General features: G+C 39.2%; 1 protein-coding gene across 1 annotated transcript in view; it reads left to right on the top strand.

Annotated features, from left to right (window-relative positions):
• Positions 1 to 8,973: 8,973 nt before the first annotated feature.
• The window catches only part of LOC117435379 (zinc finger protein ZFAT-like), a 58,514-nt gene continuing 49,041 nt past the window's right edge, over positions 8,974 to 18,446 (top strand). Inside the window, exons 1-5 of the mRNA XM_059010161.1 lie at positions 8,974 to 9,174; positions 12,667 to 12,837; positions 13,543 to 13,809; positions 16,747 to 16,926; positions 17,269 to 17,422. Of these exons, the coding sequence (XP_058866144.1) occupies positions 9,156 to 9,174; positions 12,667 to 12,837; positions 13,543 to 13,809; positions 16,747 to 16,926; positions 17,269 to 17,422 (791 nt within the window). The 5' untranslated portion in view covers positions 8,974 to 9,155. The remainder of the gene's footprint in view (positions 9,175 to 12,666; positions 12,838 to 13,542; positions 13,810 to 16,746; positions 16,927 to 17,268; positions 17,423 to 18,446) is intronic.

Here is an 18,446-nt window from a genome sequence, read left to right as displayed (position 1 = left end):
TCAAACACCACCTTACAATGTCACCAAATGTAGTAGTTACAATTACAAAAAGCAGGAACTTATCTATCTGCCTCTCTCCCTGGTTCCCTGAAGACTGAACTAATTACCAGATGCCCACTCTTAAATAACTCCCTTCACTTAGCAAGGGAACTAGCTGCTAACTGCTCTGGAGACAATAGTTTCACACACTTTGATGGGATCACACAACTGCAGGAGCTGTGTGGAGACCAATTCAAATGCAAACTGCTCTAATCAAGTTAACCCACCCTGATTCAAATTTACAAATTACAAATTAAGTACTCAAAATAAGCACACTGCCTGGGATAAAAATCACACACTCCTCCCCAATTAGAAACACCAGGTAATACTATATAGTTAATGGAAAAATTACTAGGAGCAGGATCAAATACCTATCTTGCTTCAAATGCTGGTTACCTGGTTACCTGTCGACTCCCACAGCTAGACTCCCGGCTCTTTTGTTGAGGCTCTTCTGTTGGCTGGCGCTTCGTGCTGGCGCTAAAATAAGCTGCTTGAATAAATGTTGTTACCCCTGCTTGGCAAAAGAACCAACTAAACTGTGTGGAAACCAATCAAATAGCAAAATCAACTGCTAATCAATTTAGCCACTCACCTGGTACTAATCACACACAAACTCAGCCAATTCAAACACCACCTTACAATGTCACCAAATGTAGTAGTTACAATTACAAAAAGCAGGAACTTATCTATCTGCCTCTCTCCCTGGTTCCCTGAAGACTGAACTAATTACCAGATGCCCACTCTTAAATAACTCCCTTCACTTAGCAAGGGAACTAGCTGCTAACTGCTCTGGAGACAATAGTTTCACACACTTTGATGGGATCACACAACTGCAGGAGCTGTGTGGAGACCAATTCAAATGCAAACTGCTCTAATCAAGTTAACCCACCCTGATTCAAATTTACAAATTACAAATTAAGTACTCAAAATAAGCACACTGCCTGGGATAAAAATCACACACTCCTCCCCAATTAGAAACACCAGGTAATACTATATAGTTAATGGAAAAATTACTAGGAGCAGGATCAAATACCTATCTTGCTTCAAATGCTGGTTACCTGGTTACCTGTCGACTCCCACAGCTAGACTCCCGGCTCTTTTGTTGAGGCTCTTCTGTTGGCTGGCGCTTCGTGCTGGCGCTAAAATAAGCTGCTTGAATAAATGTTGTTACCCCTGCTTGGCAAAAGAACCAACTAAACTGTGTGGAAACCAATCAAATAGCAAAATCAACTGCTAATCAATTTAGCCACTCACCTGGTACTAATCACACACAAACTCAGCCAATTCAAACACCACCTTACAATGTCACCAAATGTAGTAGTTACAATTACAAAAAGCAGGAACTTATCTATCTGCCTCTCTCCCTGGTTCCCTGAAGACTGAACTAATTACCAGATGCCCACTCTTAAATAACTCCCTTCACTTAGCAAGGGAACTAGCTGCTAACTGCTCTGGAGACAATAGTTTCACACACTTTGATGGGATCACACAACTGCAGGAGCTGTGTGGAGACCAATTCAAATGCAAACTGCTCTAATCAAGTTAACCCACCCTGATTCAAATTTACAAATTACAAATTAAGTACTCAAAATAAGCACACTGCCTGGGATAAAAATCACACACTCCTCCCCAATTAGAAACACCAGGTAATACTATATAGTTAATGGAAAAATTACTAGGAGCAGGATCAAATACCTATCTTGCTTCAAATGCTGGTTACCTGGTTACCTGTCGACTCCCACAGCTAGACTCCCGGCTCTTTTGTTGAGGCTCTTCTGTTGGCTGGCGCTTCGTGCTGGCGCTAAAATAAGCTGCTTGAATAAATGTTGTTACCCCTGCTTGGCAAAAGAACCAACTAAACTGTGTGGAAACCAATCAAATAGCAAAATCAACTGCTAATCAATTTAGCCACTCACCTGGTACTAATCACACACAAACTCAGCCAATTCAAACACCACCTTACAATGTCACCAAATGTAGTAGTTACAATTACAAAAAGCAGGAACTTATCTATCTGCCTCTCTCCCTGGTTCCCTGAAGACTGAACTAATTACCAGATGCCCACTCTTAAATAACTCCCTTCACTTAGCAAGGGAACTAGCTGCTAACTGCTCTGGAGACAATAGTTTCACACACTTTGATGGGATCACACAACTGCAGGAGCTGTGTGGAGACCAATTCAAATGCAAACTGCTCTAATCAAGTTAACCCACCCTGATTCAAATTTACAAATTACAAATTAAGTACTCAAAATAAGCACACTGCCTGGGATAAAAATCACACACTCCTCCCCAATTAGAAACACCAGGTAATACTATATAGTTAATGGAAAAATTACTAGGAGCAGGATCAAATACCTATCTTGCTTCAAATGCTGGTTACCTGGTTACCTGTCGACTCCCACAGCTAGACTCCCGGCTCTTTTGTTGAGGCTCTTCTGTTGGCTGGCGCTTCGTGCTGGCGCTAAAATAAGCTGCTTGAATAAATGTTGTTACCCCTGCTTGGCAAAAGAACCAACTAAACTGTGTGGAAACCAATCAAATAGCAAAATCAACTGCTAATCAATTTAGCCACTCACCTGGTACTAATCACACACAAACTCAGCCAATTCAAACACCACCTTACAATGTCACCAAATGTAGTAGTTACAATTACAAAAAGCAGGAACTTATCTATCTGCCTCTCTCCCTGGTTCCCTGAAGACTGAACTAATTACCAGATGCCCACTCTTAAATAACTCCCTTCACTTAGCAAGGGAACTAGCTGCTAACTGCTCTGGAGACAATAGTTTCACACACTTTGATGGGATCACACAACTGCAGGAGCTGTGTGGAGACCAATTCAAATGCAAACTGCTCTAATCAAGTTAACCCACCCTGATTCAAATTTACAAATTACAAATTAAGTACTCAAAATAAGCACACTGCCTGGGATAAAAATCACACACTCCTCCCCAATTAGAAACACCAGGTAATACTATATAGTTAATGGAAAAATTACTAGGAGCAGGATCAAATACCTATCTTGCTTCAAATGCTGGTTACCTGGTTACCTGTCGACTCCCACAGCTAGACTCCCGGCTCTTTTGTTGAGGCTCTTCTGTTGGCTGGCGCTTCGTGCTGGCGCTAAAATAAGCTGCTTGAATAAATGTTGTTACCCCTGCTTGGCAAAAGAACCAACTAAACTGTGTGGAAACCAATCAAATAGCAAAATCAACTGCTAATCAATTTAGCCACTCACCTGGTACTAATCACACACAAACTCAGCCAATTCAAACACCACCTTACAATGTCACCAAATGTAGTAGTTACAATTACAAAAAGCAGGAACTTATCTATCTGCCTCTCTCCCTGGTTCCCTGAAGACTGAACTAATTACCAGATGCCCACTCTTAAATAACTCCCTTCACTTAGCAAGGGAACTAGCTGCTAACTGCTCTGGAGACAATAGTTTCACACACTTTGATGGGATCACACAACTGCAGGAGCTGTGTGGAGACCAATTCAAATGCAAACTGCTCTAATCAAGTTAACCCACCCTGATTCAAATTTACAAATTACAAATTAAGTACTCAAAATAAGCACACTGCCTGGGATAAAAATCACACACTCCTCCCCAATTAGAAACACCAGGTAATACTATATAGTTAATGGAAAAATTACTAGGAGCAGGATCAAATACCTATCTTGCTTCAAATGCTGGTTACCTGGTTACCTGTCGACTCCCACAGCTAGACTCCCGGCTCTTTTGTTGAGGCTCTTCTGTTGGCTGGCGCTTCGTGCTGGCGCTAAAATAAGCTGCTTGAATAAATGTTGTTACCCCTGCTTGGCAAAAGAACCAACTAAACTGTGTGGAAACCAATCAAATAGCAAAATCAACTGCTAATCAATTTAGCCACTCACCTGGTACTAATCACACACAAACTCAGCCAATTCAAACACCACCTTACAATGTCACCAAATGTAGTAGTTACAATTACAAAAAGCAGGAACTTATCTATCTGCCTCTCTCCCTGGTTCCCTGAAGACTGAACTAATTACCAGATGCCCACTCTTAAATAACTCCCTTCACTTAGCAAGGGAACTAGCTGCTAACTGCTCTGGAGACAATAGTTTCACACACTTTGATGGGATCACACAACTGCAGGAGCTGTGTGGAGACCAATTCAAATGCAAACTGCTCTAATCAAGTTAACCCACCCTGATTCAAATTTACAAATTACAAATTAAGTACTCAAAATAAGCACACTGCCTGGGATAAAAATCACACACTCCTCCCCAATTAGAAACACCAGGTAATACTATATAGTTAATGGAAAAATTACTAGGAGCAGGATCAAATACCTATCTTGCTTCAAATGCTGGTTACCTGGTTACCTGTCGACTCCCACAGCTAGACTCCCGGCTCTTTTGTTGAGGCTCTTCTGTTGGCTGGCGCTTCGTGCTGGCGCTAAAATAAGCTGCTTGAATAAATGTTGTTACCCCTGCTTGGCAAAAGAACCAACTAAACTGTGTGGAAACCAATCAAATAGCAAAATCAACTGCTAATCAATTTAGCCACTCACCTGGTACTAATCACACACAAACTCAGCCAATTCAAACACCACCTTACAATGTCACCAAATGTAGTAGTTACAATTACAAAAAGCAGGAACTTATCTATCTGCCTCTCTCCCTGGTTCCCTGAAGACTGAACTAATTACCAGATGCCCACTCTTAAATAACTCCCTTCACTTAGCAAGGGAACTAGCTGCTAACTGCTCTGGAGACAATAGTTTCACACACTTTGATGGGATCACACAACTGCAGGAGCTGTGTGGAGACCAATTCAAATGCAAACTGCTCTAATCAAGTTAACCCACCCTGATTCAAATTTACAAATTACAAATTAAGTACTCAAAATAAGCACACTGCCTGGGATAAAAATCACACACTCCTCCCCAATTAGAAACACCAGGTAATACTATATAGTTAATGGAAAAATTACTAGGAGCAGGATCAAATACCTATCTTGCTTCAAATGCTGGTTACCTGGTTACCTGTCGACTCCCACAGCTAGACTCCCGGCTCTTTTGTTGAGGCTCTTCTGTTGGCTGGCGCTTCGTGCTGGCGCTAAAATAAGCTGCTTGAATAAATGTTGTTACCCCTGCTTGGCAAAAGAACCAACTAAACTGTGTGGAAACCAATCAAATAGCAAAATCAACTGCTAATCAATTTAGCCACTCACCTGGTACTAATCACACACAAACTCAGCCAATTCAAACACCACCTTACAATGTCACCAAATGTAGTAGTTACAATTACAAAAAGCAGGAACTTATCTATCTGCCTCTCTCCCTGGTTCCCTGAAGACTGAACTAATTACCAGATGCCCACTCTTAAATAACTCCCTTCACTTAGCAAGGGAACTAGCTGCTAACTGCTCTGGAGACAATAGTTTCACACACTTTGATGGGATCACACAACTGCAGGAGCTGTGTGGAGACCAATTCAAATGCAAACTGCTCTAATCAAGTTAACCCACCCTGATTCAAATTTACAAATTACAAATTAAGTACTCAAAATAAGCACACTGCCTGGGATAAAAATCACACACTCCTCCCCAATTAGAAACACCAGGTAATACTATATAGTTAATGGAAAAATTACTAGGAGCAGGATCAAATACCTATCTTGCTTCAAATGCTGGTTACCTGGTTACCTGTCGACTCCCACAGCTAGACTCCCGGCTCTTTTGTTGAGGCTCTTCTGTTGGCTGGCGCTTCGTGCTGGCGCTAAAATAAGCTGCTTGAATAAATGTTGTTACCCCTGCTTGGCAAAAGAACCAACTAAACTGTGTGGAAACCAATCAAATAGCAAAATCAACTGCTAATCAATTTAGCCACTCACCTGGTACTAATCACACACAAACTCAGCCAATTCAAACACCACCTTACAATGTCACCAAATGTAGTAGTTACAATTACAAAAAGCAGGAACTTATCTATCTGCCTCTCTCCCTGGTTCCCTGAAGACTGAACTAATTACCAGATGCCCACTCTTAAATAACTCCCTTCACTTAGCAAGGGAACTAGCTGCTAACTGCTCTGGAGACAATAGTTTCACACACTTTGATGGGATCACACAACTGCAGGAGCTGTGTGGAGACCAATTCAAATGCAAACTGCTCTAATCAAGTTAACCCACCCTGATTCAAATTTACAAATTACAAATTAAGTACTCAAAATAAGCACACTGCCTGGGATAAAAATCACACACTCCTCCCCAATTAGAAACACCAGGTAATACTATATAGTTAATGGAAAAATTACTAGGAGCAGGATCAAATACCTATCTTGCTTCAAATGCTGGTTACCTGGTTACCTGTCGACTCCCACAGCTAGACTCCCGGCTCTTTTGTTGAGGCTCTTCTGTTGGCTGGCGCTTCGTGCTGGCGCTAAAATAAGCTGCTTGAATAAATGTTGTTACCCCTGCTTGGCAAAAGAACCAACTAAACTGTGTGGAAACCAATCAAATAGCAAAATCAACTGCTAATCAATTTAGCCACTCACCTGGTACTAATCACACACAAACTCAGCCAATTCAAACACCACCTTACAATGTCACCAAATGTAGTAGTTACAATTACAAAAAGCAGGAACTTATCTATCTGCCTCTCTCCCTGGTTCCCTGAAGACTGAACTAATTACCAGATGCCCACTCTTAAATAACTCCCTTCACTTAGCAAGGGAACTAGCTGCTAACTGCTCTGGAGACAATAGTTTCACACACTTTGATGGGATCACACAACTGCAGGAGCTGTGTGGAGACCAATTCAAATGCAAACTGCTCTAATCAAGTTAACCCACCCTGATTCAAATTTACAAATTACAAATTAAGTACTCAAAATAAGCACACTGCCTGGGATAAAAATCACACACTCCTCCCCAATTAGAAACACCAGGTAATACTATATAGTTAATGGAAAAATTACTAGGAGCAGGATCAAATACCTATCTTGCTTCAAATGCTGGTTACCTGGTTACCTGTCGACTCCCACAGCTAGACTCCCGGCTCTTTTGTTGAGGCTCTTCTGTTGGCTGGCGCTTCGTGCTGGCGCTAAAATAAGCTGCTTGAATAAATGTTGTTACCCCTGCTTGGCAAAAGAACCAACTAAACTGTGTGGAAACCAATCAAATAGCAAAATCAACTGCTAATCAATTTAGCCACTCACCTGGTACTAATCACACACAAACTCAGCCAATTCAAACACCACCTTACAATGTCACCAAATGTAGTAGTTACAATTACAAAAAGCAGGAACTTATCTATCTGCCTCTCTCCCTGGTTCCCTGAAGACTGAACTAATTACCAGATGCCCACTCTTAAATAACTCCCTTCACTTAGCAAGGGAACTAGCTGCTAACTGCTCTGGAGACAATAGTTTCACACACTTTGATGGGATCACACAACTGCAGGAGCTGTGTGGAGACCAATTCAAATGCAAACTGCTCTAATCAAGTTAACCCACCCTGATTCAAATTTACAAATTACAAATTAAGTACTCAAAATAAGCACACTGCCTGGGATAAAAATCACACACTCCTCCCCAATTAGAAACACCAGGTAATACTATATAGTTAATGGAAAAATTACTAGGAGCAGGATCAAATACCTATCTTGCTTCAAATGCTGGTTACCTGGTTACCTGTCGACTCCCACAGCTAGACTCCCGGCTCTTTTGTTGAGGCTCTTCTGTTGGCTGGCGCTTCGTGCTGGCGCTAAAATAAGCTGCTTGAATAAATGTTGTTACCCCTGCTTGGCAAAAGAACCGTGTGGAAACCAATCAAATAGCAAAATCAACTGCTAATCAATTTAGCCACTCACCTGGTACTAATCACACACAAACTCAGCCAATTCAAACACCACCTTACAATGTCACCAAATGTAGTAGTTACAATTACAAAAAGCAGGAACTTATCTATCTGCCTCTCTCCCTGGTTCCCTGAAGACTGAACTAATTACCAGATGCCCACTCTTAAATAACTCCCTTCACTTAGCAAGGGAACTAGCTGCTAACTGCTCTGGAGACAATAGTTTCACACACTTTGATGGGATCACACAACTGCAGGAGCTGTGTGGAGACCAATTCAAATGCAAACTGCTCTAATCAAGTTAACCCACCCTGATTCAAATTTACAAATTACAAATTAAGTACTCAAAATAAGCACACTGCCTGGGATAAAAATCACACACTCCTCCCCAATTAGAAACACCAGGTAATACTATATAGTTAATGGAAAAATTACTAGGAGCAGGATCAAATACCTATCTTGCTTCAAATGCTGGTTACCTGGTTACCTGTCGACTCCCACAGCTAGACTCCCGGCTCTTTTGTTGAGGCTCTTCTGTTGGCTGGCGCTTCGTGCTGGCGCTAAAATAAGCTGCTTGAATAAATGTTGTTACCCCTGCTTGGCAAAAGAACCAACTAAACTGTGTGGAAACCAATCAAATAGCAAAATCAACTGCTAATCAATTTAGCCACTCACCTGGTACTAATCACACACAAACTCAGCCAATTCAAACACCACCTTACAATGTCACCAAATGTAGTAGTTACAATTACAAAAAGCAGGAACTTATCTATCTGCCTCTCTCCCTGGTAATATGAATATACGAATATTAATTATTTAAAAAAAAAAAAAAAATCCCTAAGATTTTATGTTTTGAATGGGACGTCTGGTAACCATAGTCCCCTGCACTGTGAGTTCACAGCATAGTTTATTCAGGGCAGAGCCAGCACAGGTACAAAGAGAGACCACAGCAGACCAAACTCAATAAATAATAATACAACAATAAAATGAATTGTGTTTTGGAAGTAAATGAAGTGAAAATATACTCCTCCGACCGATAGAGGGAGCCCTTACCAAAGCAATGCCATTTGCCTCAATCTTTCCCATCACCCACGGCAGTTCAAGGAGACTCCATTTGCCATGTCTGATAACGCAGATTCGTCAGAAACCTTCTGGCAAATAAACCTTTAAAATTAAAAATGTTTCACGAAAATAAAGCCGATCACATTATTAATTGACAAAGATAAATAACCGCCGGCCCTGTTTAGATTTATTTAAGGGTACTATGGACTCCCAGACTGCAGGTAGGTTCCAGTAAAATTGAATTTGTTTTTGCTGTTGTTGCAGATAGCTTTGCAGTGAAGGTAAAAGTAGTTGACAGACACAGAGAACGTTCGGTGCAAAACTTTCTCTGTGTAAGTATATCCACAAAAAAATATAAAAATAAATAAACAAATAAATCAAACAAACAAAAAACTTGGAGCTCGTGTGATTTTGCTCCATCGCGCGTGCCTTTTATTCTTCATTCAGTAAAATGTATTTGTCACTGTTTAAGTGTTCGTGACCGGTTGTCTTGGGAAGGTGTTGTATATATTATCTGAAATGAATGTTATCCTGGTTTCATCATTTATTTATTTATTTATTTATTTATTTATTTATTTATATTATTATTATTATTATTGCATGACATACTGTCAGTTGTTGATATTGAATAGTCGCTTTAGAAATAATTCAAACTGCACGTTTTCACCAAGTGCTTCTCGGTTATTGTATGTATGTATGTATTTGTTTATTTCTTAGCAGACGTCCTTATCCAGGGCGACTTTACAGTTGTGTATAAAAAATACCGAATGTGTTGCCGCCTATAGAGTTCCTTAAGTAATTGGCTTGTTTCTAACTTAAGTTTGTTTGGCTGGTGTAAACTGTATGGTATGTATTTCAGATTTCATTAATACGAAGAATAACACTACGTGAATGTTTATGTATTATGCCTGTACATTAATTCAATATATTTTATTCATAGCAGTCTATGGCACTCTAGAACCAATCAATTATTGGTTCCGTTGCCGTGGTATATGTCACACATTGATTTCAGTTATGTATGAGTCGAGATGATAGACCTATTGATAAGATATCACCTCTCTTTATATAGCGGTGTATGAAATGGAAAATTTCAAATACATTGGGGGGAAAAAAACCAAAAAACAAAACAAAACATGCCCTTATTACGGCAACCGTGGAGATTACCGCAGAGAGCAAAGTAAAGCAAAATGTCTAGATGGAGTCGTGTATCCGAAAAAAAGAGTCACAATAAAGTGTTTTATTCTCTTTCTATGAAGTAACGGTGCATAATAACAACGATGATTTGTTTTCAAGTGCAGTGAAGTTAGGTAAACATTTCGGGGCAGCGGTGTGGAGTAGTGGTCAGGGCTCTGGACTCTTGACCGGAGGGTTGTGGGTTCAATCCCAGGTGGGGGACACTGCTGCTGTATCTTTGAGCAAGGTACTTTACCTAGATTGCTCCAGTAAAAACCCAACTGTATAAAAGGGTAATTGTTTGTAAAAATAATGTGATATCTTGTAACAATTGTAAGTCGCCCTGGATAATGGCGTCTGCTAAGAAATATTAATAATAAAATAAACGTCGTTTGTTACAATAGGGAATGGTTAGCCTCCCTCCTGCCGTTATGCCAGTGTGAAGTGTCGCAATTGTAGTTCGCCAAAAAGTGTTGTATTGAAATTTAACAATGATAGAGTCTCCTGGCAGTATTTGGCACCTTAGATGCTAAATAGTGTCTCCTAGCCTATTTGTCACTCTAGCTTGATTTTAATAATAAAGCAGTAATGTGCAATATATTGTATAACTGTATTGATTGGATAGGTGATTTGTTTTACATTCTTTGCTTTGGAAGATCGGAGACCATTCTACCGGTAATTAGTCCATTTACTTCTGTAACGGAGCAGAATAGGGTCTCTATTTACTTTTCAATGGAGACTATTAGGCAGTGACAGTATTTGGCATTTAGGTGCCAAATACTGTCTCCAGTGCAACTGAGTCCCATTGCAAATTATATTCCATTATTAAATTGCAATGCAAAACCCTTGAAATGAGACCGTTTTTAGCAGACAAGATTCAAAGATGTCGCAAAACATAAACTAGTCCTGCGCAAATGAATTTGCATGCACGCTGACACTCTTCTCTTCTGAAGACAGTATTTGTTATGACACCGGTTTCTCTGGACAGTAGTGTGTACTGAAGGCTACACTGAATAATGTAGTAAACAGATACAAATGAATGATACAGTAACACTGAACTTTATGTCTTAACTTTAGGTCTGTTATAGAAATTATTGTTTTTGTTTGTTTGTTTGATAGTATTGTGCTCTGCTGCTGTAGTCAATGCACTCATTAGCAGTACAGTGTTCTCTGACCTTATTATTATTATTAGTTTATTTAGCAGACGCCTTTATCCAAGGCGATTTACAGAGACTAGGGTGTGTGAGCTATGCATCAGCTGCAGAGTCACTTACAATTACGTCTCACCCGAAAGACGGAGCACAAGGAGGTTAAGTGACTTGCTCAGGGTCACACAATGAGTCAGTGGCTGAGGTGGGATTTGAACCGGGGGCCTCCTGCTTACAAGCCCTTTTCTTTAACCACTGGACCACACAGCCACCTTCAAAAACAAAGAATGGAAAACAATTAAATATCAAATCAATATGGTTATACAATATATTGCACATTATTACAATTGTGCGACACTATTTGGCAGCACTGGTGCACTTTACAACAGGTGATTGCAAAATTATATGACGGTGGAGTTGACGGAGCATTTATTCCATGTCGGTATATCTTATGAAAAATACAAAAGGAAAACTTCAAAGTAAACTGTTGCAGTGTCTTATCTGAATAGGGTGGTCAGGAGCTGGAAGCGGGACACATGGATTAAAAAGGTTTTTTAAGAAAGCTTTTTATTTGAATACAGTGCTTTTATCACTTATTACTTATACTGTTTTCACATTAAACTAACGAAAAACAACAATCTCAGACTGCTGCACAACCACTGCACCTTCCCTTTCCAATTCATGGCCACGTTTATTTTTATCATTTTGTAAATCTTTATTTTACTATAGCAACCTATATAAAAATAAAAAAAAATATATACATTATTCTGACACATATTTTATTATCCATTGTAGACTCTTCCCATATTATAAATGATGAAAACAAAACTGCCTGGAAAAAAGGTATATTGGTATAATAAATAAATAAATAAAACTGTGACTCCTGTAGTCTGGCCGGGCGCCTGCAGAGCCTCTAAGCTGCTCAGAGCTGCGTGGTCCTCTGACACTGTAGCTCTGAGGTGGCTGCACGGCGGGCCTGCAGAGTGAAAAGAAGTGACGGCTAACGGCACACGTTTCGGAGGACGCGTGTATCCATCTTCATCACTCCCTAGTCAGCGTGGGGGTGGCAGTGGTTGAAATAAAAAAAGAATTGGGCTTTCCAAATTGGGGAGAAAATGAGAAAAAATAATTGCTCATTCCAAATAAAAAATAGAAAAGCTAAATATTTTAATGAGCAAGACATCTCACAAGTAGAAAGGTATATAACTTCCAAACTTAAACAACAGCATCAGTCTACCAAGCTGTTACCAAACAATAATTGAACTGCTGTCTGGTTAATATTGATCATGATGTTTTTCTGAGACAGTATCTTGCACAGCGGTCAAGCCACCCACATGAAGGGTTCGGCTGTACGTAACGTCTCTGGTGTTTGTCTCCCTTTGCATCTCGCAGGCGCTGTTTCAATATTCATGTGCAAAGTGTGTAACTTGTTCTCACCCAGCCGGACAGAGCTGCTCACACACGTCTCAGAACAGCACACAGTTGAGAGTCTCAGTCCTGATGACATCATCGTGCCCCTTAGACCACTGTCTACAACAGCCCAGTCAGAGAACAGCGGAGAAGGTGGGAGAGTGTGCTGTTTCTATTGAAATACTTTAGTAAGGAACATCCTTCATGTTGATGTATAACAACTGGAGTATGAGCACACAGTACTGCTGTTATTTCTTTGTTGTTTGATGATTGAAAAAAGCAAAGCTGTAACCCAAGCACTACAGTGGCATTAGTAAAGAGGTACCAAAAGTTAGTGCTTTCTCCCAGAAACCCATCTGTCCACAAAACCTTCCATACTAAGTTACTAATATTACATTTAACATATTTTTGTCTCAGAAGTTTCAGCTAATTCCACCGTATAGCCAAACCAAAGAACACAAAACTAAGGGCTTTCTGCAATTTCAAAAATGTGGTGGCCTCGATTATTGATATCTCTGTTAAGCTAAACTGCTCTAGAACAAATACATCTCTAACTGTAAAACACCATATTGTAGAATATGTTGCAAAACAAAAAATAAACTTTCTTGACAAACTTTCTGACTAGGAAGCGTTTCTCATCGTCCACAATTAAACGTTTGTCTAAGAATGTAACTTCTGTTTTGTTTAGTTTAACTACACAGAGCTAATATAGCACAGTATTCTGCTTTACTGGTAGAGTACTGAGCAAATTCAGCTGGGCAGATCAGACTGGAATGTTCATCTGAAGATTTCTGCTGTTGTCAAGTGATCCATATCACACGATTTCACCAATAACTAGAGACCGCTTCCTTTCTGCAGAATGTGTTGTTGTCAAGAGGAAGAGGGGGAGACCCAAGGGCTCCACCAAGAAGTATTTTGTGAAGGAGGAGCTTGTGGATGCCAATGCCAGTCCGAGAGAAGAAGCCGAGCCTGGAAAGGAGAAGGAGGAGAAGGGGCCCGAATCTGGAGACCTGGGTGGCGTGCTGGAGTGCAGGAAATGCAGTCGGAGATTCTGTAACACGAGGCAACTCAAGAAGCACATCTGCATCATGGGATTGAAAGAAGAAGGGGAAGAAGAAGAAGATGGTAAGTTTAACTCTATACCGATGGCTTGTCACTGCCATGATGTCAGTTTACAAATTTGAGTTTAGACGACTACATTTGATTTATATGTCACACACACATATATATATATATATATATATACACACACACACACACACACACACAGTCAAAGCTGCTCATGCGACCACCTTTATTTAGCCACCACCTGCTCTAAGTGACCACTTTAAATTCCTCCCAATGATATTTGTGCTTTCATTTAACTGTATTAAGCGACCATCTGTCTAACGCAACCAGCGACCACAATTCTCTTACCCACAATTCTCTTACTCAGACCTGTATTAAGCACCCTTACAATATCTTAATTAAATTGTTAATTACTAAAGAAAGTTGCTTCTTTTTACCTTGATGTCCTGATTGACTTGCTGATACTGTTTCACCTTATTTATTATTCGAATACAAGAGCAAGCAATGACATTAATCACTTCCCCCAGATGCTACTGTAACTTGCATTTCGTTCTCATACTTGCCTGGGAACTAGGTAGCTTCCAATGTGTGCGTTTCGTGTTGTGTTGTTCTTTCCCGGTAACTTAACAGAATGTTCTCCTAATTAGGATGTAGTGGCTTCAGACTTAAAGGCAAACCGTTAAAAGGAAAATAAACACAGAAAAATTATATGAGTATGAAAACAATGTGAGCGGTAATTGAAAAAGATCTTGTGCTTATGCTGGCGTTGGTTTCAGGATGCAATGAATCAACACGTACCTGAAAGGCAGAGACAGGCATTGAAATGTGCAAAGGACTTAAAACATTTTGTGTGACCGGAGACAGGCAAGCATTCATTACTTTAACAAAATAATTTGTTTTGTAAATACATTATCTAAATGAATGTTATTAAATTACATACTTCCTTGTGTTCATATTACATCTGCTGGCTTTTACAGTGTATGTAAGACATACATAATTACAGGAAAGCATTTCAGAGACAAAGAGACAATTCATAAGTTAAGGGCCCTCTTTTAAAAGACCACCCGTGTTAAGAGGCCACTATTAGACTGTCCCTTGAGTGGTCTCTTAATACAGGTTAATACAGGGCATTACAATTTTTGATTGTTTAATTTATGGGCATTAGTTGATTAATCGGTAGATTAATCAGTGCACAGTTTTAAAAAAAGGTAACGATCTTATAGCGGCTGTCCTGCATAGTTGTACTAAAAAATCAGTTTTCACAGAACATCGGTTGTTTACATAGCTACGTACTTGGCTTCCTTTTTGTACTTCTGAATCTCGCAGAACTTGAGGCACCGAAGAGATTAAGCTCTTTTGGAATCCTGTTACAGGTACCCGAGGATACTGTGGCTATTGACAAGTGATTGCTTAACATGCTGTCGTAGGCAGAGATCAGAGAAAGTAATTCCACATAAGATCAGTTAAGGTATTTCTGGTGTAGGCCTCTGCTCACTCATGATTGGACACCTGTATAACAAGGGGCAGATCTTTGACTCTCCCACTGGTTAAACCTACTAAAGATCTTCAACTGTTTATGTCCCGCCTCCGCTCACTTATGATTGACTGCCGTGGAGAAAATGCAGTTCTTCTATTGGTTGATTTTATTTTATATACAAAAATAGAACTGCACAATTTCATTAAAAAAAAAAAAAATGTATCTGCGATCAAAGCTTTAGTTGGTTAATCGGAGCAGCCGTAATATATATATATATATATATATATATATATATATATATATATATATATTCTTTATTGCTTTTATTCAAGCTTGCAATTCAACAGCTGAAATCACTCCGATCAACGTCCAATCAACTGTCTCACTAATTTTGTGATTAAGTGCATATGCTTCAGTCATAGTCACTCAAACTTGTCATGGTCAAGGATGAATGATCGAGTGAAAAAGAAACCAAAAACATTTCGTCAATGTCCATCATTTATATACCTTATTTTTTTTAGTGATAAGTTTCTTTTGATGCTTAGTATAATACATGGATGAAGGCTATATTTGTGTCCTGAGCCATTCGAAAAAAAAGGCATAATACCACAGTAGTGGTGTCAAAAAGTGATAATTCCTCTAGAGGAAAATATACTTGAACTTGAAATTGACAACAGAGCTGGCAGAAGGCACAGGTGTCGTTGTCCATCAAATCAACAGTACGAAGGTCACTCTTGAAATCAGGACTTAAAGGATGTGTTGCAGTAAGAATACCTCTGTTAAGAAAGGGGAACAAGACTAAAAGGCTAAAATATGCATAAGCCCACAGAAATTGGGCTGTGGAACAATAGTCAAAGGTGCTTTAAACTGTTGATGGATGGACAACGACACCTGTGCCGTCTGCCAGTTCTGTTGTCAATTCAGCACTTGTCTTCTTTCTATTCCTTAAGGATATTGTCTTCAAGTATTGCTCATCCTTGTTCGACAGCTTTTTGGGTCTTCCAGTCTGGGTTTATCAATTACAGATGATGTTTCTCTGTACTTGTTGATTGTGCTTCGGATGCCACACCTCGAAAGCTATTTCACTCAATGTTTTTCCTTCTTTATGCAAGTCAAGGTTTTTCTAATAGTAAAAACACTAGTGGAGGATTTGAGTAAATTGTTGATGCCCATAATGCATTAAAGTAGAAAAATGCACAGCAGTATATTTTCAGGATGTTTCAAGCAGAAGCGCTTCTTCAGCTGTGTAAAAAGAAAACTGTTTATTTTCTTTTTAAACTGCTGAAGAGAAATATGAACCGTCCTTCACCATGCAGGTTCTGTTTTATTTATTTATTTTTATTCATATCTTTGGTCAGTGTGTATAGATTAATCACATATAAATAGAAATGTTCTTAACTTGGATTGCATCCTGGTTTTACAATAACAGTTAAAGAAAGTAAATGGCTGCATGAAAAAGCCTTCCGTTAGATCTGAAGACTCCAACCAGCTTCTTCCGCTCTGTGAACTTTCTCCAGAAAATGACCCCGGAATCAAATCTGCTTCAGAGGGAAAGTATGAGGACAGGGAGAGGCCTCCAAAGAGGTCTCGGATTCAGAACACGGAGAAGGCATCTGTGAGCAGGGACTTTGAGCAGCCAGGTGGAGCAAAGAAGCCTATAATTAGTGTGGTTCTCACTGCACACGAGGCAGTTCCAGGTAAGAGCCTTCAGCAGAACACTATTGCTGGTTAGATTGTGACTGCTTAGTATCAGGTTGGTCCTCCATCACTGCCCTTTACTTTTGCGCTGACAATGTATGTTGATTCCTGTGATTTTGTGCATCTTCTGTAAAGCTATAATGTACTCTAGTCTCTCTAGCCATGTAGACAAAGCAATTTCATTGTTCAGAGTTCTTCTGCATCTCTTGAGTCGCAGGAGTTCATAATAAGGTAATGTGTTTTTTGAAATAGCCTCTAAACTAGGTGAGCTCTGTAAACTCAATAAGTGTAGTTAATCATACGATCCTAATCATTATTCTGTCTTTAATCTGTCCTTCCAGGAGCTACAAAGATTGTTCCAATTGAGGCTCCCCATGCAGAGTCTGCTCCAGCTGTGGACCCCGAGTCTAGTGGCCAGGAGGAAGGATTAAAGAGGGGCTACCAGGAGTATGCAATACAGCAGATGTCTTCTGAGCTACCAATGAAATCTAACAGGTACTGGAGGAGCCTGTGCAATGATGCTGTTTAAACGTCTTCTCCAGAAAATGTACTTGGGTGTCAGTATCCACAAGCCAGTGTTAATTTGGTTTGTAATATTCCCCTCATAATTCCCATAAATGCAGAGCACATTGTAATGTCATAGACAGGTGTGTGTGTATATATATATATATATATATATATATATATATATATATATATATATATATATATATAGATATATATATAGATATATATATAGATATATAGATATATATACAGCTCTGGAAAAAATTAAGAGACCACTGCAAAATTATCAGTTTCTCTGGTTTTACTATTTATAGGTATGTGTTTGGGTAAAATGAACATTTTTGTTTTATTCTATAAACTACTGACAACATTTCTCCCAAATTCCAAATAAAAATATTGTCATTTAGAGAATTTATTATTTATAAAAATGAATATGAACTTATTTTCTTTGCATTATTCGAGGTCTGACAACACTGCATCTTTTTTTGTTATTTTGACCAGTTGTCATTTTCTGCAAATAAATGCTCTAAATGACAATATTTTTATTTGGAATTTGGGAGAAATGTTGTCAGTAGTTTATAGAATAAAACAAAAATGTTCATTTTACCCAAACACATACCTATAAATAGTAAAACCAGAGAAACTGATAATTTTGCAGTGGTATCTTAATTTTTTCCAGAGTTGTATATATAGATATAGATATATAGATATAGATATAGATATAGATATAGATATAGAGATATATATATATAGATAGGGGTCTACTTAAATCGTGGTAAATTTGCTTATTTTTCACAGGTAGGTTGCAGAAAAAAATAGGATTTCATGGACCTGTTTAAACATTAAATAAACCTAAGTAGACAATATTTCAGAGCACTAGAAAAGCCTAAAAATATTGGTACTTGCTTCCCTGCTAAAACAGAGTGCTGTCATTTGTTAAAGGCAAGCATGCAACATCCCCAGCAGTTGCTGCCGACATTCTCTGTCTGGGTGGACTTGCCCATACATTGAG

The sequence above is a fragment of the Acipenser ruthenus genome, chromosome 3 (genome assembly GCF_902713425.1).
Source record: "Acipenser ruthenus chromosome 3, fAciRut3.2 maternal haplotype, whole genome shotgun sequence".
NCBI classification, from domain to species: domain Eukaryota; kingdom Metazoa; phylum Chordata; class Actinopteri; order Acipenseriformes; family Acipenseridae; genus Acipenser; species Acipenser ruthenus.
This window is presented reverse-complemented; position numbering and strand designations above follow the sequence as displayed.